At 39.5% G+C, this 27,178-nt stretch overlaps 1 protein-coding gene across 3 annotated transcripts in view; it reads right to left on the minus strand.

Annotated features, from left to right (window-relative positions):
* LOC150084856 (muscle-specific protein 300 kDa-like) overlaps positions 1 to 27,178 on the minus strand; it is a 1,257,473-nt gene that overhangs the window by 171,538 nt on the left and 1,058,757 nt on the right. For all 3 annotated transcript variants that reach the window (XM_090376651.1, XM_090376652.1, XM_090376650.1), the window contains one exon: positions 15,994 to 16,181. In XM_090376651.1, coding sequence (XP_090232777.1) covers positions 15,994 to 16,181 — 188 coding nt within the window. The remainder of the gene's footprint in view (positions 1 to 15,993; positions 16,182 to 27,178) is intronic.

Genomic DNA, 27,178 nt, shown 5'->3' on the forward strand with positions numbered 1-27,178 from the left:
AAGTGGCAGCAGTGCTGTGACTCGGGGGAGAACTGAGGGGGGTGATTCCCCAACGCATCAGAGCCTAAAAAAATGTGCGACTTGTGAAATGTTTGCCGAACTCTCGGAAACGGAACATGATATTGCCATGGGGGATGTCTTTGTGTGTGCGCGATGTAAGGAGTGTAAGGAAATCAGGCGAGAACTCAGCGTTGTCATGGGCCTATATGAGAGTTTGAAGGACAGGGTGGATGCCCTCGAAAGATATAAATTGAGGGCCCATCAAGCTCTCAGCTGCCCACATCAACGCCAGAGCTTGCACTTGGTCATCACGCAACACAGCGGCAACCCCCAAAGCAGAATGCGCTAGTCCCACAGGAACTGGTAGTTTTTGGTGACTCTATTGTCAGGGAAACGGGAAACATGCTTTGTAAAAAGGATAGGTGGAACAGGACCAGGGTATGTCTGCCAGGGGCAAAGGTTGATGATGTTGTAGAGCGGATATCATCTTTTAAGGGCACAAAAGGTGATATAGTTGTACACGTTGGCACTAATGATATTAAGAGTAGGAGACCGGCGGAATTACTTAACAAGTACAGGTCACTGTTGAAAAAAAGCCGTGAATTAGGGTTGAATTTGAAAGTGTCTGCAATTCTGCCCAGACACGATAGGAGGGAGTATATGATGAGAGCCCTGTCGATCAATTCGGCCCTGGAAAGATTGTGCAGGGCTCAAGGGGTAGAATTTTTTTCAGCCTGGTCTGTACTTGTTAACAGAAGAGACTGATTCTACAGGGATGGGATACACTTAAATAGAAAGGGTGCAAGAATGTTTGCTGATGCTATCGAGGCAGTGTTAGGTGGGTCGTAAAACTGATAGCTTGGGGGGATACAAGGACTAATAGATTAAAAGTAGCCGCAGGCAGAGGTGAAGGTGATTCTTGCACAACTTCTATTAGAATAAGTAGCGACCTGGAACGTGGGGTGTTGGGGGTTTCAGGGACGGATGACAGTCATCCTGAAGTAGGTGGATATATGGGATGTGTTAGGGTAACTAGGAATAGAAGTAGAAGCATGTATACCAATGCTAGAAGTATAGTAAATAAATTTGATGAATTTGAAGTGTTGGTCAAGACATCAAAGGCGGATATTGTTGGGATAGCAGAGACGTGGTGTCACACTGATATAAGGAATGCAGAACTGGAATTTGGGGAGTACAATGTGTACAGAAAGGATAGACAGGATAGAAAGGGAGGAGGTGTTATGCTGTTAATTAAGAAACACATAAAATCAAAAGAAGTGCATCCAGTTGATATAGATGAACAGTGCACTGTTTAGTCAGTCTGGTGTGACATAAGCACTGCGAAAGCAAAAATAAGAGTAGGAGTGTGTTATAGGCCTAATGACTCGAATGAGTACAATGAACAATTGTACAGAGAAATAGAGTGGGCTAGTAAATCGGAATGTCTTTTAATGGGGGATTTTAACTTCTCAGATATTGACTGGAACTTGTGGGTTGGTCACTCACACACTAGTTAGACTTTTGTTGATTTATTGGATGATTGTTTTCTGCAGCAGCATGTTTGAGAGGCAACCAGAGAAAGTAATACTGTTGATCTGGTTATCAGCAGTGATCATTTGTGTATTAAGAATTTGCAGATAAAGGAACCACTAGGTGGCACTGATCACAGTGTACTGATGTGGGATTTACTTCAAGATTTAATTACCATCAGGGGTAAAGGAAAGGGTTTTTGCTTCCGTAAAGGTGAGTACAGTGGTCTCCGACAGTTTTTAAATTCTGTATAGTGGGATAAACTGAAGATGTTACCAACAGTAAATTCTAAGTGGGAAGCATTCAAGGAATTAATCGTAGATGGTACTAAAAGTTTCATATCTATTAAGAAATATTGTTCAAGGTTTAGGCCTAAATGGTTATCTAATGAACTAATGAGACTCGTAACAGAGAAGAAAAATGCATGGGATGCATATAAATTATCAAGCGACTCAGAAGCCTATGGCAGATATAAGCTAGTTTGTAATCAGGTCATAAAGAAGGTTAGGCAGGCGAAGGCAGATTACGAGAAATCCTTGGCAAAAGATGCTAAGAAAAACAGCAAGGATTTCTTTATTTATATAAACTCTAAAAGGAAGGGGATGAATCTGATTGGTCCACTTGACATCGATGATTCGAGTGTTGATGATCGTGCTCAGATAGCAAACAAACTGAATGAGTATTTTGCATCTACATTCACACGTGAGGAATTATTAAGGTTTGAAAATGGCAGAAGGTTATCAAATTGTAGCAGGATACTTAATGATTTTGTAATAACTGAGAGCAAAGTGGAGGAGAAATTGTTGAAGTTAAACATAAGAAAAGCACCTGGGGTGGATGGGATCTATCCAGTTATATTAAAGGAGGCGGCAAAGCAACTAAGCAAACCCTTAGCCATAATTATGAGAGCATCCTTGGATTCAGGGAAGATCCCCGCAGACTGGAGATGTGCAAACGTATCCCCAATTCACAAAGGGGGATCGAAGGGTGACACGAGTAATTACAGACCAGTTAGTTTAACTTCTGTTCCGGGTAAAATAATGGAGTCACTGGTTAAAGATGCATTGCAGGATCATCTAGACAAGACTGCAGCAATAATTCAGACAGAGCATGGGTTTGTTAAGGGAAAGTCTTGTCTGACAAATTTGATAGGATATTATGATGTGGTTACAAAGGAACTGGATGCAAAAAATAATTTTGATATCATATATTTGGATTTCAGGAAAGCTTTTGACACTGTTGCGCATGGAAGACTACTGTACAAATTGGAGCAGAATGGTATTAAGGGTAAGTTGCTACAATGGATAAAAGGATGGTTAAGTGAGAGAAGACAGAGGGTGGTAATTAATGGGTGCTGCTCTTCATGGACTAATGTTATTAGTGGAGTAGCACAGGGTTCAGTGTTAGGTCCACTGTTGTTTTGTATATTTATCAATGATATTGATGAAGGTATATCAGGCTTAATGCCGAAGTTTGCAGATGATACAAAGGTTGGCAGAGTTGTTAATGACAGTAATGGCAGTGTGCTACTGCAACAGGATCTAGATAATTTGGGCAGATGGGCTAAGAAGTGGCAACTGAAGTTTAACCTTGACAAATGCAAAGTACTGCATATGGGTAGAAGTAACCCCAGAGAAATGTACCAACTGTGTGGTACTACACTTAAGGTGGTAGAAAATGAAATAGACCTGGGAGTAATTGTGCAGTCAGATATGACGTTTTCTGAGCAATGCAGACAGGCTGCCAGGGCAGGTTATGGGGTTTTGTCAATGATATATAGGAATTTTGCTAGCAGGGAGAAGGATGTGATTGTCCCTCTGTATAAGGCAATGGTCAGGCCACGCCTTGAGTACTGCGTACAGGTCTGGAGGCCTCATTTTAGGAAGGATGTAGATTTACTTCAGCGTGTACACAGAAGGGCAACAATATTGGTGAGGGGAATGAAGGGTTCCTCTTACCAAGAGAGGCTTAAGTTCTGCAAATTGCAGTGGCTGGAGACTAGGCACCTGCGTGGTTTTTTTTTTTTTTTTTTTTTTTTGTAGTTGTTGGCGCATCGGCTTCTGTGGCCATAATGCACCTCCCAAGGTTTTTGCAGTACTTTGATCCAAGCCCGAGGCGGGATTCGAACCCGCGACCTTTGGGTTGCTAGGCACCTGCGTGGTGATCTGATTGAGGTATATAAGGCCTTGAATGGGTTGAGCACGCTAAATTGTGATGGGATCCTTCCACTTGTTCAGATTACGAACCTAAGGGGGCATAAATTCAAATTAAGAAAAGACATATGTAGAATAGATGTGCGGATGGTTAATTGCTGGAACAAACTTCCATCTGTCGTTGTGGAAGTTGACAGGTTAAATAAATTTAAGGAGGAACTGGACAGGCATTTGGAGGGAATGGTGTGATTTTTTTTTTTTTTTTTTTTGGCTGATGCTGCATAAGCTCATACACTTCCTTTCTTGCATCACATGCCACTACTACTTCTACTAGATTCTTCCACTTGCTCAGATTACGGACCTTACGGGGCATAGACTGAAATTGAAGAAAGTCAGTTGTAGAACAGATGCGCGGAAGTTTGCTTTTAGCCAGTGGAACAGACTTCCATCTGTTGTTGCGGAAGTTGATAGCTTAAATAAATTTAAGACTGAACTAGGCAAAGATTTGGAGTGACCGGATGGGTGAAATGGGAAGGGTGTTTTTTTTTTTTAGGCTGATGCTGTATAAGCTTGCTTTCTTGTATCATATGCCTCAACTAATGCTAATGCTAAGTCAAAGAATAAACTAAGATGAATGATGATGTAATAATTTAAACACAAGTAACTCACACGAGATATACAAAACGTCCTTTGGGTTCGGTATTTAAATGCATACATCTCTCTATAAATAATTGTAAATGTATTATCCATACAGAATATTCAGAAATTTATTTGGTTCTGTATAATCCTTACAGGACACCACACACCTTAATAAAGACCTATTTCAATTTTATATTCAAATTTTATATGCAACTTGATTATACTCAACTTTAGCAGATTCTTCATGTATTCAGAATCAACAGATAAAAGAACTACTGAATGGAAGAAATCACAGTGTATTGATGGGATTTACTTAAAGATATAACTACCATCAAGAGTAAGGGGAAGGGTTTCTGCTTTCATAAAGGAGACTACAGTGGACTCAGACAGTGTTTAAATTATATACAGTGGGACCATTTAATGTAGTTACCAACAACAAATTCTAAATGGGAAGCATTCAAGGAAATAATCATTGAAGCTATTAAGCTTTTCATACCAACTGAGAAAAAGAGTACAAGGATGTACTCTTTTTCTCAGTGGATGTCAGAATGATGTCCTTTCTGACATCCACTGAGAAAATGGATGTCAGATGAACTATTCATACACGTGGCAGAGAAAAAAAATGCATGGGATACATATAAATTATCAGGTGATACAAAAGCCTATGGTAGCTATAAGCTAGTCTGCAATCAAGTCACAAAGGAGGTTAGGCAAGCCAAGGCATATTATGAGAAGTCTCTGGCAATGAATGCAAGAAATGCAGCAATTAACAGTAGAAGAAAAGGGCTGAATCACATTGGTCCATTTGATGTTGATGGTTTAACAAGGCTGAATAGGTATTTTGCATCTGCATTCACATGGGAGGAATTCTTTAGGGAAGTTGTTGTTATTGGGTTTAACGACACAAGGGCTACTTTGGAAAATTATTTCTGTTCATAGTTTATGTAGAGGTAACATATTGTTATAGTATTAAATAAACTCTTATACATGCCAGTACATTTTAAATATGTCATCTATATAGTTCGTTTATATTTGCTTCATTTCCTATAAAATGAGATACATCATTTTAGATATTCAACATGGAAAGTGACTGAAAGATGGTTGATCGGATGGTTGAATGTAAGGGACAATCAACCAGAAAATCCACCACAGTGCTTATATTGTCAAAGACAATATAAGCACTGTGGTGGATTTTCTCCCAATAATAGGAAGCTATGAGTATGATGAGTGTGTCCAATTTTGAGTCTTGCCAATACCCATTTCATCCCAACTGTTTCATCGGAAGCCAGAGAGCCACAGCTTTGGTTCTCGCTTTATCTGGTAAAGTTTATTGTTGTCACTTTTCCAGATCTGCGACCATTTATAGTAGCACGCTTTGCATATCACAGACTTATAGTCGGTGTATGGAACCTGAGGATATTGTGAGATGTTTGGGGATGTTTAGCGGTAAAGTCAGCATTTTCATTTCCCGGAATGGCAGAATGGCCAGGGATCCAGCAAAAACTAATTGACTGATTGAACACACTGCAAGAGAATAGATGAGAGTGAATGTGTTTCAAAGTAGGATGAGAGGAGAAGAAATTCTTTCTTATAGCAGAGACAGCACTGAGGGAGTCAGTGTAAATTACAGCAGATGAGATGGAAAGCTCTATAATCTTACTAAGTGCTAACTTTATGGCATATAATTCAGCTGTGAAAACACTGCAGGCTAGTGGTAGTGAGGCTGTAACTGTAAGTGAAGGAAAAACTGCTGCAGCACGTTGCAGTTTTTGATCTGTCAGTGTAGATTTTACAGGCATGCGAGTTTAGAGTAGAATGAGCTGAGTGCAACTGTCTGATATTGCGGGGAAGTATGTCATTCTTTTCCCATTGAAGGAAATGTAAATTGTAAGAAGCAGAAACATACGTCCAAGGAGGAACAGGTGCACTTGTGTCCTGAAAAATATCATTTAATTTGATATTCCAGCTTTGGACAAGCTCTCTAATCCTGAGTGAGGCCGGTCGATTGTCATTTGGCTTACTATCATAGAAGGAATCCCACCTAGTATTATAAAGAAACTCCTAAATGGGATGCGATGGAAGACTCTGAATCTTAGCAGAATAGTGGAGCAGAAGTGTTTTTCTATGAAGATGTAATGGGGGAATCATGCGCTTCAATATAAAGACTTTGGATCGGAGAAGTCCCGATTGCTGTTTGGTTTTTAGGAGCATTAGCAACTAAGGCCATATTGCTCCGGGATATGCGGTGGTCATTCCCTGACCTTTCCGCATCCTCCGTATTTGGTGGTGAGAGAAGTCCCGAAAGCTACAAGTGTAGTCCTCAGAGCACTCAGAGGCGTGAACAGATTAAAGTTTTGTAAAGATGCAGTAAAGTATACCGATCAGCTCCACAAGACATGGATGAGATCGACCGAAGTATGTTCAAATGCTTTAGACAAATATTTTGTAAATGAGTGATGTGAGCTTGGAAATTAATCTTGCTATTTAATATCAGTCCAAGAAATCTAACAGTGGTAGCAAGCAGTATTGGGGTATAGTTTATTTGCAATTCTGGATCAGGATGGAGGGCCCGACATTTGCAAAAGTGAGTGGCAGTGAATTCTTTTCTGCTGGTAACCATTCTGTAAAGTCCAGGATTCTATTTTAGTTATGGCAAGTTGGAGCTGCTGTTTTCGATAGTATTGATACTTTAAGACTGACAGGAAATGGTAAGGTCGTCTGCATAAATATAAGTTTCAACATTTTTTGGGATGTCTTTTGTCATGCTGCTAACTTGGATTGCAAAACGTGTTGAACTAAGTATTGATTCCTGTGGGACTCCTTCTTCCTGAATGTGAGAAGCAGAGAGCAGTTTTTATATCAGACCTGAAAAGAGTGCAACTGCAGGAAATTTTGAATTATTTTAGGCAAATAGCCCCTAAGTCCCAGATGGTAAAGATCCATAATGATACAATGATGCCAGGTAGTGTTGAATGCCTTTTCAAGATCTAAGTTGACAATGACTAAATGTTGTTTCCTGACAAAGGTATTATGGATATGAGATTAGGCTTTGATGAGCACGTTTAGGGTTCATCTGTTTTTCAAAAGGCGTACTGATCATTAATACATGAGTAGGAAGTAAAATAGGATGCTAGCAGGTCAGCTTTATCCTTGGCTGAAGTGATAACAGAACAATCTGGTTTTGACAGAGGTGGGAGCACAGATGGGCAAAAGTTGCAGCCAATAGCTTTTGCAAGAGACCAGAATGCTCAGCTACAATTAGGGCAAGGAGCAAGTTTTCTACTCTTAGCCTGTTCAAAATCTAGTTTGGACTGGTTAATAACTGCTTTACAATTTTTGCAAGTTTTGGTGTACGCAGAAAATGAAACTGAAGAATTGGAAATAAGCCAATTATGATATGCAACATTCTTCTCTTGAACAGCCTTAGCACATTTATTGGAAAACCAAGGTTTAGATAAAAGATGAGATTTTAAAGTGGAGTGTGGAATAAAGAATTTCATTCCTACAAGAATAATTTCACTGACACGATCTGAGTAAACATTGAGATCAGAAGTTTTGAAACAGTAATCCGACCAAGGAAAAGAAGAAAAGTAATCTCGCAGGTCATCCCATTTTGCATTCCTGTAAGACCACACAATACGATATTGGGAACAGCCATGAGAAGGCTCCACTGGAGAGGAGACAATCACCAAGTTGTGATCTGAGGTGCCTAAAGGACCACTCACTTCAACCGTGTACTTAGAAGGGTTGTTTGTGAGAAAAAGATCAAGCATGTTGGCTGTATGGTTAGGATTGTCCTGTATTCTGGTAGGTAAATGACAATTTGTGCAAGGTCATTAGTAATTGCAAAAGCCTCAGCATCTCGACCAGCTGTGACTAGAAAACGGAAGCCAGCAGGAGTTGCGAACATTAAAATCACCAAGAAAAATTACCTCACTGTTAGGAAAGTTGGACTGGAGAAAGTCAAGTTGCAAAGAGAGGAAGTCAAAGAGCTCCAAGTGATTAGTGGAGTTGGGAGAACGGTAGAGACAACAGATGAATTTGACAGAATGAGGTAGAGAGATTTTAAGCCAGAGAGGTTTGAAAAGAGAAGATTCCAAATTACCATATCTCTGACAGGGAATATTGGAATGAACATATGCACAAGTACCACCTTTCAGGTGAAAGGAATCATACAGCGAATAATTTGGACAACTGAGATGAGCAGTAGTTGAATCAAATGATAATTGAGATTCTGTCAGAAAAAGTACATGAGGTTTGACAGACTGCAAGTGGAAATGGACATTGTTGAGATTAGAATTGAGACAACATATATTTGTGAAATGAACTAGGAAGTGTTTGGGAGGTTTAGATCTTTTCACAGATAAGCTTACTCTATTAGTTTGACAATTCATGGTGTATTCAATAGTAAGAAAAAGTTTGGGGGGGGGACATGCTGTGTGAAGTAATGAAATTTTTGGATATGACATACAAATGGTAAGAATATAATCAGATCCTTGACATATCTGATTGAGGTGTATAAATCCTTGAATGGTTTGAGAATGCTCAATGCGGGTGGGATTGTTCCTCTTGCTCTGAATAATCGCCTGAGAGAGCATAAATTCAAATTGAGGAAAGACGGTTGTAGGATAGATGTGCGGAAATTTGCCTTTAGCCAGCGGGTGGTTGATTGCTGGAACAAACTTCCATCTGTCGTAGAAGTTGATAGCTTAAATAGATTCAAGGCAGAACTTCACAAACATTGGAGCGAGTGGATGGGTGAAATAAGGGTGTTTTCTTTTGTTTTTTTTTGGCTGATGCTATATAAGCTTGCTTTCTTGCATCATGTGCCTTTGCTAATGCTAACTACCAGATATTCACTGGAATGCAAAATGTGTCATGTCTGGCGCACAGTGAGGCCTATGGTTAATTAAACTTCAAAGTTGGAAACGATTTCGTGCTTTTATTCATTTATTATTGAAATGATTACTGGAAATAGGGAATGTACATACTACATGCGGGTCCTGTTAATAAAAAAAATTCATTGCATTGCATTGTTCTTCACAAAATTTCACATAACTCCGTTCACTGTATATCAAGATTTAAATAGCTAGAGGTGCTGCAGTGCCGCAGTATCTATGGAAAAGCTGCCCCTGATTGTAGAGTTCATTACCTTTTGATTTAAATGTAATCTTATGCTTTTCTGCTTTTTCTTTTTGAATCAGAAATTCAGGACGGTATGAAGTTTTTGTGATACCTTTGAAAAGGTCTCACCTAATGTATTTGCAATAAAGGTAGGGTCAGTCAAACTGGGTTTGTTAAGTCTTTGTCAGGTTTAGGAAAAGCTAATACTATTGCTGTTGTTTGTTGGTTTTTAGGAGCATTAGCAACTAAGGTCATATTGCTCCGGAATATGCAGTGGTCATTCCCTGACCTTTCCGCATCCTCCGTATTTGGTGGTAACGGGCTCGAACCCCGGTCTAATCAAGAAGTGTGTGCTACGTACTGCTGCTCCTTCCCACCTGGCTACGGAGGCGCCTAATAATACTATTGCATGGGGCCACGTGTTTTGAAATACATTTTCTTGGAATATTCTGTTGTACATTTTCAATAGAGTTTCGGAGTTGCCTAACCGTTTTTGGTGTTCTGGCTAGTATCCATATCATCTTTGGGACTTTTGGTGTATTAAATGTCAGAATTAGGGTTTTTGGGAAAAAAAGAAAGGTGACTTTCCTTTCTTATAACTATAAGAAAGGAAAGTCACCTTTCTTTTTTTGCTTTGCTAAAAGGACCTAGCAAACTTGCTAGGTCCTTTTAGCAAAACCTACTTATGAAGTACAGAAAATAAAGATCGCTATAAACATAATAAATTAAATGTAATAAACTAAACTTCCAAGACTTTTTGGATGAAAAATGGGGATTTCTTTCCTAATGTTTCCTCTCTAGTGGAGTGAATGAATAGGAATAAGGGTGTTGGTTTTGAACTGTCTGTCCTTTGCCTTTTGGCAGTGTTTTCAGGATCTTCAGCAGTTCGATTTATTGGGCTCTTCTCCGAAGTCCCTTGGGAAGTAGTGACTTTACTACTCATGTTTTGCTCTTTTTAGCCCTAGGAGTGTAACTTCCAACCCCCAGGTTTCTGGCCCTGCCATGAGGATGCAAGAGCAGTGCCACCAAATGACCAAGCAGCAGCTATAAATTAGTAGAGTTGGTGGTTAGTTTGAAAATAAGAAAAAAAAGAAAAAAAAGAAAGGCGACTTTCCTTTCTTATAGTTTGCTAGGTCCTTTTAGCAAAACCTACTACTATAAAGATCGCTATAAATGTAATAAACTAAATATAATGTAGAAGCACACTATATAATCACTGTAAATCACTTAGAAAATGCTAGACATTCAGGGCCCCAGAACCATTTGTAATGAAACTGAATTCTGCATATTACTGTAAGATATTTAAGATAGCAGAAATCAAAGGCCAAAAGTGGTGGTGGTGGTGGTGGCCAGCTGACTCATGTGGAAAATGGATATTTGTTGTTTTTGTTGTTGTGGGTTTTTTGGCACAAGGGCCTCCTGGGAAATATTGTGCCTTTTCATTATTAACTTATGACTGAGTCATTAATATCATGGTTATTAGAGGCGATTATATATATTTATGCTTTTCAAGTATCTAAACAGTGCTTCAAAATTTGCATTATTGCCAAGTATGTGTAGTAAAGTTAAAGGTTCATGCAGATTGGACAGTGTATAAAAACTGGATTGCCTGTTACTTGAGTATTTAGGGAATTCTATTAGAATATGTTTGATTATTAGCTGGGTCTGACAGAAGGGACATTGAGGTGGGTTTTCTCCCATAAGCAAGAATAAATGAGTTGTATAAGAGTGACCAATACGGAGTCTTTCCAAAATTACTTCTTCTCATCTGCTTTTTCTGAAATTAGAAGTCCATAACTGAGGTTCTTTTTTAAGCTGAAATAATTTATTATTCGCTTGTGTTTGCCGTGTTTGCCACAGATCAGTCCATTGAAGCCTACACGCTGTTTTAACAGTGGATTTATAATCAGTGTATGGGACTTTCAGATGGTAGAATGATCCACTGTTAGGCAGCATGATATGCACTTTCATTACCTGGGATGTTGACATGCCCAGGGATCCAGTAGAAGGTGACCAACTGGTTGGATGTTTGATATCGGTATAATTCAGACCGTATCTTTTTCAGAATGGGATGTTGGAAAGAAGTAGTAGATTGAATGGCAGTGACGGCACTTAAGGAGTCTGTGTATATAAGAGCTTGTTTGAATTGCTGCTTGGTTATATTATCTAGTGCTAGTTTTATTGCATACAATTCTGCGGTATAAATACTGCATTCCGTAGGAAGAAACATAGCTATTGATAAAGCAGAAGAAATTGCTGCAGCACCTTCAGCTTCATCTGTTTTGGAGCCATCTCTATAAATATGAAATTTCTCTGCATTTTCTAAAGCATGGGCTTCATGCAGCTGCTGGAAGTTGTTGTTTGGCAGGGAGCCTTTTCTCCATCTCAGAAAGAAATTATCACAGAGAGGTGAGTATTGAATCCAGGGATGCTCAGGAGAAGCAATCTTCAAGGATATGCTGGAGGTTAATATTCCAACTAAGCATCAGTTCTTGCAATCTAATACCTGCAGAGCGGTTTTCATTAGGTTTATTACGGTATAGCATTACATACTGAGGGTCAAACAGGTATTCGCAGCAAGGATGAGATGGAATACTTTTAATTTTTGCAGCATAGCTACATAGTAAGGATTTTCGTCTTAGGTGCAATGGGGGTTCATTTGCGTCAATATACAGGCTGTGGACTGGAGACGTTCTGAAAGCTCCTGTGGCTATCCTTAGGGCACTATGTTGAACAGTATTCAGACGTAACAAGGAACTGTCTCTTGCAGAGTCATAGACAGGTGACCCGTAATCTAAGCGGGACAGATTAAAGTTTTATAAAGATGTGAGAGGGAGTGTCTATCAGCACCCCAGGAGTTAGAGGAGACAGCTTTTAAGATGTTTATTTTCTTTAGACAGGCCATTCTAAGGTAGGCTATGTGATGAGAAAAATGAAGTTTACTGTCTAGATATAAACCCAATAAATAAAAATTGTTGGTAAAGGGAATTATATTGTTCTTTAAATATATTTCAGGATCTGTATGTAATTTCGTATTTTACAGAAATGAATTGCAGTCGATTTATTTTCTGCTAATGAATGGCCATTCCATTGCGCACACAATTCTATTCTGGCTATGGATAGTTGAAGTTGCCTTTCAATGGTATTCATAGTTTGTGACTGACAAGAGATAATGAGGTCATCAGAAAACATGTACGATTCAACTGTTTTTGGTATGTCTTGTGTCATATTTGTAATTCTTATTGTGAATAGTGTTGCACTCAGGATGGAACCCTGTGGCACACCCTCCTCTTGTTCAAATGATTTGGATACACTGTTCTTATATCTGACCTGAAACGTTCTGTAGTGTAGGAAGTTTTGTATAAATTGGGGTAACTAACCCCTCAAACCAAAGGAACGAAGGTCCTGGAGGATACCATAACGCCAAGTGGTATCAAAGGCTTTCTCAATATCGAGATTGACCATAACCAGATGTTGTCTCCTGATGAAAGCATTGCGGATGTTTGCTTCTGCTGCTTTGATCATCACATCTAAGGTTGAGTGGTTTTTCCGAAATCCATACTGGTTTCGGTTTAGCAGAGTGTCTGTTTCCAGAAACCACGTTAGCTGCCTGTGGACCATTTTTTCTAAGACTTTGCCTAAACAGCTAGTCAGCGATATCGGCCTGTAATTATTCAGTATGGTATGATCCTTACCTGGCTTCGGAAAAGCCAGTACGATCGAGAGACGCCATGAGTGCGGAAAAGTATGTTCTAAATATATTTGGTTGTATAATTTCAGTAGGGAACTTATTGCTTTGTTATTTAACTTTTTTAACATTATATAGCATACTCCATCCAGGCCAGCAGCAGTACTTGATGTTTTATTGAGAGACTCCAAAAGTTCCTTTAGGGTGAATGGCTTATTGTACAGGTGAGATGCCTTAGTATAAAAGTTTATTTTATGTTGTTCTGCAGATTTAATTTTTTGGAAGGTTTTGCTGTATGTGGACACTGCTGATATATTGGCCAATGACTCAGCTAATGCGTTTGCTATTTCTGTTGGAGCGAACAATTCCTGCCCTTTCCAGTTCAGGATTTAGGCTGGAGACTGCACAAATTTACCGTTAAGTGCTTGAATTTTCTTCCAAATGAGTCTGTTGTCCGTGTCCTTGTTTATGGTGGAAGCAAAACCTATCCAGGTGTCTTTCTTTGCTTTTCTTCTTATTTGGTGGAATTTCGCCTTGAATCTTTTGAAGTTTTGAAGTAGAAAGCAACAAACGTGCTCAGTTTGCAATTGATACATTCGGTGGAACCAATACTTCAGTTTGGATCCCTACAGACTGTAAAGGTTGAGCACTGTGGCATATGTTCGCTTTGTCTCTGTTTTGATTATCTGTCTTTTTGCCTCTGAGTATGTCACTTTGTTCTCTACTTTATATTTTTGAATTTTTTTTCCTTGCTTCCATAATTCACATGTTTTTGAAAAAGCTTGGTGGTTACCTTTACAATTTGGGCAATGCGGAGTGGTAGTGGCACAATCAGATTGGTTATGCTCTTTTGACCCACAGTTAGGACATATTGCCTCACCTCGACATGCAGTCTGGGAGTGTCCGAATTTTTGGCATTTGTACCTGATGGGATTCGGAATGTATGGTCGGACACAGCAATGCGGGTAGCCTGCTTTCACAGATGTTGGTAAGTTAGGAGTGCTAAAAGTAAGAATTATGCTCCTTGTTGGAACGAGGGTACCGTCTTTTCGGATCATGATTCTCCTTGCTTGAATGACTTTTTGATCATGTAATTCTTGGACAATTTCCTCCTCTGATACAAGTAATAAGTCCCATTCTGTTATTACTCCCTTAGAGGAGTTTAAGGTGGCATGGGGAGTAACTTTTATTTGGTGTCCTTCAAAGTTTGTGAGCTTTAAAGCTTCACAGAATGCTGAGGTTGAGTAGTCTCTATTAGAAGATCACCTGATTGAAGTTGCCTTACTGATTTAGGTGAACCAGCAGCAGACTCAATGCATTTCTGCACTAGAAAAGGTGATAATTTGCTAAGAGGCTGGTATCTCCTCTTTAGGTGTTGTTTCAACCTCTTGGGTTGAGAATAGTCATTTTCATTGTCATTTGCTAGTCTTGAGCTTGATGGCTCTAAAGGTGGAAATGAATTGCTTTCCATCTTTGCTCCTTTCAGCCCTGAGAGAGTGGCTTTCTTCTCCCAAGTTACTGGCCCCGCCATGGGGAGGCAGGAGCAGTGCTGCTAGAGTGACCAAGCGCTATAAAAGTTAGTGTTAGTCTAAAGGAAAAAGAAAGAAAGGTGGTTTTCCTTTCTTAAACTTGCTTACAATTCATAAGACTAAGTTTGTTAATGATTAATGAGAACATAAAAAAACTTTTCAAACTGAAGAAAAACAATGGCTTTGAGTAAACATTCTCTGAATCACTCGGAAATCATTTGATCACTATAATGCTTGGCACCCGGGGCCAGAAAATGGAAAAATGAAAAATAAATCCCAAGTATTGAGCAAAAATAGCAGGCAGGGTAAGAACTTTTTTGGTGAATCATTAATGTTGTGATTTTCATTTGATTTTTTTTTTTTTTTTTTTTTTTTAAGTTAGTTGTTGGTGCATCGGCTTCTGTGGCCATAATGCACCTCCCAAGGTTTTTGCAGTACCGTGATCCAAGCCCGAGACGGGATTCGAACCCGCGACCTTTGGGTTGCCAGGCAGGCACTTTACCCACCCAGCTAGCCCGGTCGGCATTTTCATTTGAGGAAATGCATAGAATTCAAAAGGCAATAAATTTTTAAATATTCAAGGCTGTGCACAGATAACAGTGGTGACTCATTTATCTTTTACACGTATCTTTTTTTCTAGAATTACTCTAAGCTGGATAACAAAATTACTACCATTTACTGCAAACTATTAAACAAAATGGAAATTTTACTAATTTCTGTGATTATTTCCTTTTCATTTACCCACTTTTTACTATCAGTCACACACAACTTTAAATGCTCATTGCCCTGTAATGCTTGAGAATGAGATACATGTACAATAATATTTTTTGCACAAAATCAAGTAATTGACATCTGAAGTTTTACTACTGCTTCATTGAATGCTCTGTGCATATTTCTATGAAATTAAGTATGGAATTAGAAATAGTTCGTAATAAATGAATAACTTTTGATATTGAACACACAAAAAAATTAAAAGCAAAAGACAATTTAACTTATCATTTGAGGTCAAGGAATTTTAAAGGAAAAAAAAAAAAAAAGTATTATTTTCATCAGAGGAGACTTATTGCGCTAACCAATGAATGTACAAATGTCAGAGGAACCAAAAAGTGAAGGAAGGATTAAACCCATAAAAAATACAAGCTTCGTAATTTTTTAAAAAAATTTGTTGTAAGAAATCAAAAAAATGAGTTTCATTTTCACATACAAAAAAATATTTTTTTCCCTTTTGTTGGGTAAACAGAACTAATTCCCATATGTGACAGTATTTCTTATGCAAGTATATCATACATTTTTTTCCAAAAACATAGCTGCATAGTTTTTGTATACTTACGATAATGTATGTTCTATTGCCAAGGTATTAATTTGTTTCCAGTGGCAATTTAGGTTATGGCAATATCTTTGAATAGCATTTCTTTCTGCAGGATTTGTAAAAGCATCTGGATCAGCAACAAGGGTATTACTTAAATTAAGCAGAGAAGTTATTGGGGCCTCCTGGTTCTGTATCCTGTTTTGTAAAATCTGTGAGACAGAGGGAGGGAGGGAAAGACAGTGAGACACAACAAAACAGATCAATCAATACAAGCTCTTGCTACAATTTTAAATTATTTTGTAGAAAGTGCATAACAATTCTATATAATGCAAGTTGTAGATAATACATAAATAAATAAAATAAATTATCTTTATTGCTGATAAATACATTAAAAGTACTAGGTTGTTTGTTTGTTGTTTGTTATTTGGTGTTTAGGAGCATTAGCAACTAAGGTCATATTACTCCGGGGATATGCAGTGGTCATTCCCTGACCTTTCCGCATCCTCCGTATTTGGTGGTCACGGGCTCGAACCCCGGTCTAATCAAGAAGCACGTGACTATGCACTGCTGCTCCTGTCCACCTGGCTACGGACGCACCAAACGTACTAGGAACAGTAACACTAATCAGAGCAACATGGCCAGGGTTTTATGTTAAGATAGAAAATGATATATGTGATTAAAAATTGGGAAAAGGAAAAGATACATAAGAAATTATAAGTTACCCAAATATGAAAAAGCATATAAAAAAATTGGAAAATATAAAGAGAAAAAATATGAACATCATAGCACATAACAAGAATAATGAAAAACACTGGAAGGGAAAGGGAATCAAAATCAGACCACGGATTTATCAAATGCTATCCTGTAGAGAAAGGGAGGTCATAATCCCACTGTATAAAGCAATAGAAAGACCACATTTGGAATAATGTGTTCAAGCATGAAGACCTCAAAAAAAGACATCGAGCTTCTTGAAAGGGTCCAAAGACAGGCAACTTGAATAGTGAGATTGGTAGAGGATGACCACATGAGGAAAGACTCCGATTATGTGGGCTATACTAGGCACCTCAGAGGTGACCTGATTATGGTTTATAAGGCTCCACAAGAGGGATTAGTAAAATGAATGCAGGCACAATTGTCACTGTTCTAAACAATTCCAGAACTAGCGGTCATAAATTCAAATTACCGGGATAGAGGTTTAGATTAGATTTCAGGAAGTTTTTTTTTTTTGCCAGCAAATAGTTGATAACTGGAAAAAGTTGCCCTTGTAGTTGTTGCCCTTGAAGAAGTTGAAGCTGACAGTTTGAATAAATTCAAAGGTCTACTGGATAATTACCTGTGTGAGTAGGGAAGCATATAATTTGTGTTTCCTTATCTATTTGGTTGGTTGGTTTTTTTTTTTTTTTTGCCAGTGCATCAAAAGCCTGTGGCTTTCTTGCACTATATGGTGCATACTATTACTATTTTTATCAATCAAACAACGAATGCAGCTTAAAAACAGAGCGGCACAAATTGGTGAGATGGATGGTTGATGTCATCATTTAGTAATCTGGCACAGTTTAAGCCACAAGATTTGGAAAGAGTTATTCCAGTTGAGCCAATGTGATACACTCTAGGACAGGGGTTGGCAACCTGTGGCTGACGAGCTGCATGCAGCTCTTTGAGCATGTAACTGTGACTCTTTAACTTTTATCCCACATGAAGCAAAGTTTGAAATGGAGTTAGAGGACTTAAAAAATCAAGGACATGTGGAATGCAAGACTAAAATGCCTTAAAACTGAAACTGAGGATTTGGAGAGGCAAAAGGCTGCCCTTGCAATTCTATATAAATGGATGCCAATAGATGAGTTGAAAAAGCAAGACCAAATTGTGTTCGATGCGTGGTGTAGCTTACCGAACACATATATAAATTTGGACTTCTCTCAGTTTTTGGTTCGACAAATTTCTGCGGACAAATATTTTCGAACATGAACTATATTAAAATTGAATCAAGAAACTGTCTGAACAATGCAAGTCTCTCAGCATGCTTAAAGATGAAAATTACGACATAATTCCCTGATGTTGAGAGACTCACTCAAGGAGTTCAGCAGCAAAAGTCATATTAATTAGAAATATTATTAATAAATAATATTTCAAAAAATATATTTTTTTTAGTAAAACATTTTCCCACTCTATTCCATTTCTTAAAAAACTCCCCCACCTCTCCTCCCCAGCTTGAGCTGAAGTGTGGCTCTTCAGATTCTCTCTTTTTTTTAATTAGATCGAAAACGGCTCTTCACTCAAAAAGGTTGCCGACCCCTGTTCTAGGAGAATGCGATGGTATTTGTAATTGGTAGCCATTTTCTGCAGACTAATTCCAAGATGAAGGAATGCCTGTATTTTAGGAAGTGCTTAGGCAGATAGGAAATGATTACAAATTTTCAGATGGTTGTATTTCAGGATTAGTGTGGGGTTAGACCTCAGGATGGTGGAGGGTTGTGCCACTGACAGAAATCTCAGATGTTTGGGACATTTTATCACTCCTGAAAACATTTTTACCATAGTCATCAAACAACTGATGTCAATTAACTTTGGGAGGCTGGGTATATTTAACTGCTCAGACACATCAGTGGTTTTCAATTGAGGGAGTTGGTGATGTTTATTTGTGGCCAATTTCAGAGTCCAGTATTCACATGTGAACACTGGTTTTTGAAGTGAGGAAAAGCAGATGCCCAAATTTCATCAGCACATAAAATAACCAGATAAACAGTGGTTCATAGATATCTGTTAGAGGTTTTGGCATCGTTGGCATGGAATAAGTGTTGTTTTGCTCTCCAGTGTATGGTGATAAATCGTTTCTGGAGGTATTCTGTGTGCACATAAAATCTCAGCTTCAGACACTGAGGTCCTTATGGCTGGTAATCACTGGGATGAGAGTGCCACACACACTGATGGCTGAATTACTGTGTTGTCGTTTGAGTGAATAAATCATTATTGCAGATTTTAAAGGGTTAAGGTTTAACCCAAAAATCTGCAAGAAAGTTGAAAGAGCAGTCAAGCTCTCTTTGATTGAAAAAGCTATTGCCATTGGATTTCCTGACAATGGGATTAAGGTAAGCAACTTTTTATCATTGGCATATATAAGAGCATCGTCATGGGTACACATAAAAGGAATAAGAATGGCTAAGAACATGTGCCAGGTAAAGTGGGACTTCTTCATTGTGAGGTGGACACTTCTGTTCTTCAATAAAGCAGTGAAGAAAGCCATTAGATTGCCATTAATAATCCTGCAGAAGGCAGAAGGGCTGTAATGTCTAGGCTGTCAAAGGTAGCTTCAATATCAGTGTACACAATAGCTAATTCGGATTTAGTTTCGAAGGCCTAAAGGATGGATGTCTGTGCTGCCATGAGGTTTGCTATGGTTGATCTATTTGCGACTACGAAGTGGAACTGTTTCGATTTCTGTGGCATGAGCTTTTGGCTTAATGCTGGAAGAGAGTACCTTTTCTAGAAGTTTGAGGAGGGTGGAAGAAGTTGAGATTGGTTTGAAATCTTTTGGGCCTGTTGGCAGTTGAACTTTAGGAAGTGGAATCACAGAGTATTTGTTCCATTAGGCTGGGAATACTTGTGTGGAAAGGATTAAGTTGTTGATTGAGAGTAATGCATCCAGGATGCAGAGGCTAAGGCACTTAATGATGAAATGAGGTATTTTGTCTTGGCTTGCCATACTAGATGGATGCAAGGAGTTTATAGCATTTACAATTACTGACTGGTGATAGAAATGATGGAGAGGTCACAGGAACAAACTCAGAATTACAGAGGTAGTTCTAAAGATCAGAATTGGATTTGAATCTTGCAATGTGGTCTATCCAGTTATCTGGATCACGATTTGAATAAAAAGGTTTATGTGATGGGAGGTGAGAGGCATCTTCATTGGTCTCAGAATAGAAGACGTGGAGGTTCCATTCCTAATCTGGAATTTTTCCTTGATGTTAACAGGGGGACTTTTAATTTGAGAAGGAGACATGCAAGAATGAGGGTTCTGATTAGCAGCCAATTGAGGAGATGAAACAAGGTGGGTGTCAATGATTTCATCCCAAGATGGTTTGTTTATGACAGGTGAGTGATGGCTGTCTGGATTTTTCAGAATCAGGTTGTTGTGTGGATTCTTGTATATGAGGGTAAAGGTGTTGCTTGAAAAGTACTTTCAGACTGCAACACAGATGGCAAAACTGAGGCCGATTTTGTAGATAGGTGGCTAATATGGTGGGCTGCACTTGTGGATCGCACGTCTGTTCAGAGTATGACAAGGATTCACGACTGGGACTTTGCTGATTGATAAATTAGGAAAATGAGGTTCCTCATGGTACTTGAGGCTGCTACAGATTTTCTCTCTTATGTGCCAGACAAGCTGTGCTTGCTACCTGGGAGTCAAAAACACTGATGGAACTGATATTCGGGTGACACTCAATGGGCCCAATTTTGGCAAAGTCCGGACAGTCTGTGACAGACAAATCCCCTGCTTACACCTTCACGATGGTGGGACTGTTATTAATCCTGGGTATAACCTCCATGCACACTGTGGGTGACCACCCAGGTATAAACCACCTGTTTCACATCTGTGTGGTTCATACCCAGGAACCTTTTTTGGACTTACTTTCTTGCTGTGGTATTTTGCAGCAATGGTTTCTCATGGATGGAACCATGCAAAATTAACAGTATTGTGATCTCTTTGATTGCTATTCTTCTAACAATGATGCAGATTTATGATTGATCCCTGGGGTTGCCACAGACATTCTCTCATATGTATGCCAGACAAGCTGTACTTGCTACCTGGGAGTCTAAAACACAGATGGAACTGATATTCGGGTGACATTCAAGTCAAGTAGAGCCAATTTCGGTGAAGTCCGGATGGTCTGTGACAGCCAAATCCTCTGTTGCACCTTAACGATGGTGGGACTGTTGGTAATCCTGGGTATAACCCCCATGCACAAGTACACTGTGTGTGGTAAGCAGGGGTCGAGTTGTGACGCCCACACCACATGGAGGAATGCTGCCCCTCTGTGTTATCAGGCAATACTAGGTGGTAGATGACTCTCATCAACTGGTGCAATACCACCACTTGGCTTATTACAGGCTTGAAGTGGTGGAACCCATGTTTAGTCTCCAGAGCTAAGTTCCGGTCAGACCCCATCTCTTCCATCATGCAGTATGACTGATGACTTTTGAAGTTATGATGAAGATCATGACGAGATCTAATCTTCCTTACATTTTGAGGGTACAGGTCTAAAAAGGTGTTTGCAAGCTGGCCGCTAGTTAGTACACTGGACCGAACCTATTGGTAACTCTCTAGGAGGTTTCTGGACCAGCTAGTATATAATTTTGCTGCCTCTACTCTGCCCGAAAGTGACTGGAGAGAGTCTGAGTAGTGTGCATGTGGGGGGGGGGAAATTGTCAAGGCCACGTTATGTCAAGGATCTGAGTATATTCTTACCATATGTACGCCATATCCAAAAATTTCATTACTTCATACAGCATATTCCCCCGCTTTTCCTTACTATGAATACATAATGAATTGTCAAACTAATAGAGAAAACTTATCTGCGAAAAGATCTAAACCTTCCAAACACTTCCCAGTTCGACGATTTGGGAGGTGCATTATCGCCATAGAAGCTGATGCGCCAACAACTAACAAGGGAAAAAAAAAAAAAATTCCCAGTTCATTTCACAAATATACGTGGTCTCAGTTCTAATCTCAATGATGTCCATTTCCACTTACAGTCTGCCAAACTCCATGTACTTTTTCTGATAGAATCTCAGTTATCGGTTGATTCAACCACTGCTCATCTCAGTTGCCAAATTATTCGCTGTATGATTCCTTTCGCCTGAAAGGTGATACTTGTGCATATGTCTGTTCCAATATTCCCTGTCAGAGACTTGGTATTTTGGAATCTCCTCTTTTCGATCTTCTCTGGCTTAAAATCTCTCTACCTCATTCTGTCAAATTCATCTGTTGTCTCTACTGTTCTCCCAACTTCCACTAATCACTTGGAACTCTCTGACTTCCTCTCTTTGCAACTTGACTTTCTCCAGTCCAACTTTTCTAATGGTGAGGTAATTTTCCTGGGTGATTTTAATGTTCACAACTCCAGCTGGCTTCCATTTTCTAGTTACGCAGATCCAGCTGGTCAAAATGCTGAGGCTTTTGCAATTACTAATGACCTCGCACAGATTGTTCATTTACCTAACAGAATACTGGACAATCCTAATCATACAGCCAACACGCTTGATCTTTTTCTCACAACCAACCCTTCTAAGTACACGGTCGAAGTGAGAGGTCCTTTAGGCACTTCAGATCACAACTTGGTGATTGTCTCTTCTCCAATGGAGCCATTATCTCATGGCTATTCCCAACCTCGTGTTGTTTGGCATTACAAGAAAGCAAAATGGGATGACCTGCATGATTTCTTTTCTTCTTTTCCTTGGTCAGATTAATGTTTTAATACTTCTGATGCCAACATTTGCTCAGATTGTGTCAGTGAAATTATTCTTGCAGGAATGGAATCCTTTATCCCACACTCCACTTTAAAATCTCGTCCTTTATCTAAACCTTGGTTTTCCAATAAATGTGCTAAGGCTGTCCAAGAGAAGAATGTTGCATATCGTAATTGGCTTGTTTCTAATTCTCCCATTTCATTTTCTGCCTACACCAAAGTTTGCAACAATTGTAAAGCAGTTATTAATCCGTCCAAACTAGATTTTGAACAGGCTAAGAGTAGAAAACTTGCTTCTTGTCTTAATGGTAGCCGAGCATTGTAGTCTCTTGCCAAAGCTATTGGCTGCAACTTTTGCCCATCTGTGCTCCCACCTCTGTCAAAACCAGATGGTTCTATTGTCACTTCAGCCAAGGATAAAGCTGACCTGCTAGTGTCCCATTTTTTTTCCAATTCATGTTTTAATGATCTTGGTAAAACACCTCCCACCATTCCCAACGTGCTCCATTCAATGCCTCCCATGGTCTTCCGTCAAAAGGATGTCAGAAAGATTTTGACAAATCTTGATGCTAAGAAAGCTCCAGGTCCTGATGGTATTTCTCTACTTGTTCTCAAAATCTGCACTCCTGAATTTACTCCTGTTCTTTGTAGCCTTTTTTCACTTTCTTATTCAAAAGGTGTTTCCCTTCTGCTTAGAAATTTGCTCACATCCAGCCAATTCCTAAAAAGGGTGATAAATCCCTCCCATCCAATTATCGTCCCATTGCAATTACTTCTACTCTTTCTAAATTAATAGAGAAATCAATTAACCACCAACTCTTAAACTATCTAGAAACCGTCTGTCTGATCAACAATTGCCAGTATGGATTCAGTCAATGTTGATCTACTTGTGATATTCTGGCTTATGTTACCCATTTATGGACAAATTCATTGGAAAAAAGTCTGGTGAAACACAAGCAGTTGCTCTTGATCGGATTCCTTTCTTAAAGTATATAAAAAAAAACAAGATTAAAAGAAGGAAGACAAGTTTTTCAGTGCTGAGAAAGAGAGAGAGTTTCTCTCCCTTACAGTACAAAAAAAGAAGACCAAAAAATAATCAAGGTAGAGAGGTTATGAAGTGTGCCACTGTTTTAAAATTCACAACTTTAAAAAAGGAATTCTCTGGCCTTAAAACAATTTAAGCATTACAGCTACTCCCCAACTTAAGTAAGGGATTGCGTTCCGCGGAACTCTATGTAAGTCGGAATTTCCCTAAATGCTTATGCAGCACTTGCAAATTTGATTGAAGCAAAAAAGAAATGTTAGACAAACATGTAAATAGAATTATTTATTCAATTTTTTTTTATCTCATGTGCAGGAAAAATTACAAAAGTGTACAAAATTACAAAAATTTCAAAATTATAAAATTACAAAAAGAGAGGAGTTTTACCTTTCGAGCATTGTTGTTGTTATGGAGGTTTAATGGCACATAAGCTGCTATGGCTATAATGTGCCTATTCACTTACTATATTAACAGGTGAGAAATTTCCGTAAAGTCAGAAGAAATTTGGAAATCAGAAATTATTAAAAAGGCCAGTTTGCTTGAGAAAGTTAAAAAATTCAAATATATTTGCTTTATCACCAATGAGGTTTTCAAGGGTTATTGATTTACAAAGATTAACCAGTGACAGCAAGGTTGAAGTTTTGTCTTGTTTATAGTAGGGGCAGTAAATGAGAATATGTTTAACAGTCAAATTGTTAGAACAATATGCGCACTGTAGTGGATCATCTCCTGTGTTTGTTTGTTTGTTATTTGGTGTTTAGGAGCATTAGCAACTAAGGCCATATTACTCCGGGGATATGCAGTGGTTATTCCCTGACCTTTCCGCATCCTCCATATTTGGTGGTCACGGACTCGAACCCAGGTCTAATCAAGAAGCGTGTGCTACGCACTGCTGCTCCTGCCCACCTGGCTACGGAGATGCCTCATCTCCTGTGAGTAAATGAAGATGGGTCAGATAGGGATGACCTATTCTTGCCCTTGAAAGGACTACTTCTCATCTTGATGTACGGACACTGGAGCGCCAAATTTTCGGATCTTGTTTAAACTGAAAGAGTTTATATTTAGTCTGAGAGTGCCAGAGTGCTGTCCATTCCGATAGGCAAGCGGCATGAATGGTTAGTGCATAATCTGATGCTGGAACAGGGATATTGGTTAAATCTAATGTGATTAGATTTTTTGCAGCTTTATCGGCCACTTCATTGCCTAAGATACCAGAATGTGCTTGAATCTAACAAAAAGTGACCAAAAACTGATACATTTTTGTATCCGTTTTCGCTCTGTGTTACAGTAATTTTAGTTTCATAATGAATCCAGAGTGCACAGGCTTCTTTAATCATATTTGAACTGTTCTTGGCCAACCAACATACGACATAGTTGTGAAACTGCAAAAGAATTTCATCTTTATAGCCCGTGGCAAACAACATCTCAGATTTGCTCACAGGTGCAAATCAAACAAAGTCATTCTGAAAGGATTTCTCTATAAACCACCATTTCCTAACGTGTGTATGCGACGTGCCTGTCAAAACTTCAGCTACAAGACCCTGAGCATGTGGATTGGCTGCCTTCATCGAGACTTACAAAATGCTTCAACGAGTAAAGCAGCCCTGCTGATTGAACTTAGAAGTCTAGTTTCCAATCCTGTTTACACCGATATAATCCATACCTTGTGCTACCAAGCCATCAGAGAATCTGAACGCCATTGTACACGTCAAAAACGTAAGTTCAATGCTTTAATTGGTGAATCCTGTCAATTTCGTCATCAGCATAATACCCCTTCCACAAGTTGCACAGATTTTGTATTGAACTTGAGCGACAAACAGTTATCTACAGAACAAGTAGACCTGTTGACTCTGGGTATGAAATTTGCTGTTCTCCCAAGAAACCCACCAATTACTGATATTGCCTTAGCCTAGAAGCGTGTTTAACACGTTTCCCTGAAGATGTGGCAAACACAATTCACCTAAAAACTGCAGCAATTTTGCACCATGCTCGCCCTGCTTCTTCCAATCTCAACCACAAACAAATTTCTGCCCTTAAGACACTGAAACAAGACTCATCCATTGTCATCCTACCGGCAGATAAAGGACGTCGAACAGTCATAATGAATCGAACAGATTACGAGACAAAAGCCTTGCTGCTTTTGCAAGACACTTCTGTTTACCAATCCTTAACCGTTCCTCGCATCAAAGCTTTTAAACGATGGGAGTCGAAAGTGAACATCCTCGTCAACAGTTCACGAGGATGGGAGTCGAAAGTGAACATCCTCGTCAACAGTTGGCTTAAACAGAAGAAAATAACAGAATCAGCACGCAATCACCTCCGTGCCTCCGGCTGCCAGATTCCACAGTTCTATGGACTATCAAAAGTTCACAAAGAAGGTACACCATTAAGACCCATTGTCTCCTGTTGTGGCTCACCGAGCTATGAATTAGCTAAGTTTGTCTCGGGGCTCCTTTCTCCCCTAGTAGGCAAGACCACCAACACCGTCTCTAACAGTAGTGAATTCATAGAACGGATCAGAACCATATCCATCTCACAAGATTAAATCATGGCATTATTTGATGTCGTTTCACTTTTCACCTCCATCCCAGTAGAACTTGCCATCACATGTGCAAAGTAACTCTTAGATAAAGATCAAACCCTTGGCAGCAGAACCAAACTAACACCAGACAATATCTCCACCGCCCTCAGACTGTGCTTAACAGCCGGTGCAATCATGTTCAATGACTCCATTTACCAACAAGTACACGGCACAGCCATGGGTTCCCCAGTTAGTTCGGTCACGGCAAACATCGCGATGGAGGAATTAGAGAGCCGTGCATTTACAAATGTACCAGATCCCATTACCTTTTGGTGTCGCTACGTGGACGATGTGTTTGTGGTTATCCCCAGAAATTCAGGTGACCAAATCTTAGACCACCTCGATTCTCTGTTGCCTTTCATAAAATTCACCATCGAGCTAGGGTCGGACAACACCATACCACACTTAGACACCCTTGTCCGGTGCGAGGGCATGCGCTTGAAGACAACTGTCCATCATAAACCAATGTGTGCTGGGCCCTTGCCAACTTCCAGTCAGCACACGCACGTAGCCATCTTCTTGCCACTACACGAACCTTGCTAACTCGTGCCTGGACACACTCTAGCTCTGTAAATGAGAGGCACACCGAAATTGTTAAATCAAGGCGGATCTCACGAGGTATGGCTATCCCATCAATACCCTTGACAGGTGTGACCTACAGACACATGGCCACATAACGACCAACAGAAACATCCAAGGTAATGACTCAGCCGCGAGCGCCTTTATCCCATACTACCCAAACCTTTCACAACAGGTTTGTAGAGTCTTAAAATCACATGGGATAAAATGCATACAATTCCCAGGCAGAAAATTACAATCCCTCATCTCTAAGGTAAAAACACCTGTCTCCACCTTACTACAAAGCGGATTGGTCTACCGCATCTCTTGCCGTGACTGCACTAGCTGCTACATCAGGGAAACTGGGAGATGGCTTGAAAAACGCCTTTCCGAACAGAAAAGAGCAATCCGCTTAGCGGATGTGGAGCACTCAGCTATTGCTGAACATGTTTGGGCAACCCACCATGACATTGACCCACATCGCGATGTCCTGATTGTGGATAAGTCCCGCCACTATCGCCGACGCACCTGGTTGGAATCATTGATTGGTTGGAA

The sequence above is a fragment of the Mastigoproctus giganteus genome, chromosome 6, assembly GCF_048544385.1.
Source record: "Mastigoproctus giganteus isolate SK-2022 chromosome 6, ASM4854438v1, whole genome shotgun sequence".
Taxonomy (NCBI): Eukaryota; Metazoa; Arthropoda; class Arachnida; order Uropygi; family Thelyphonidae; genus Mastigoproctus; species Mastigoproctus giganteus.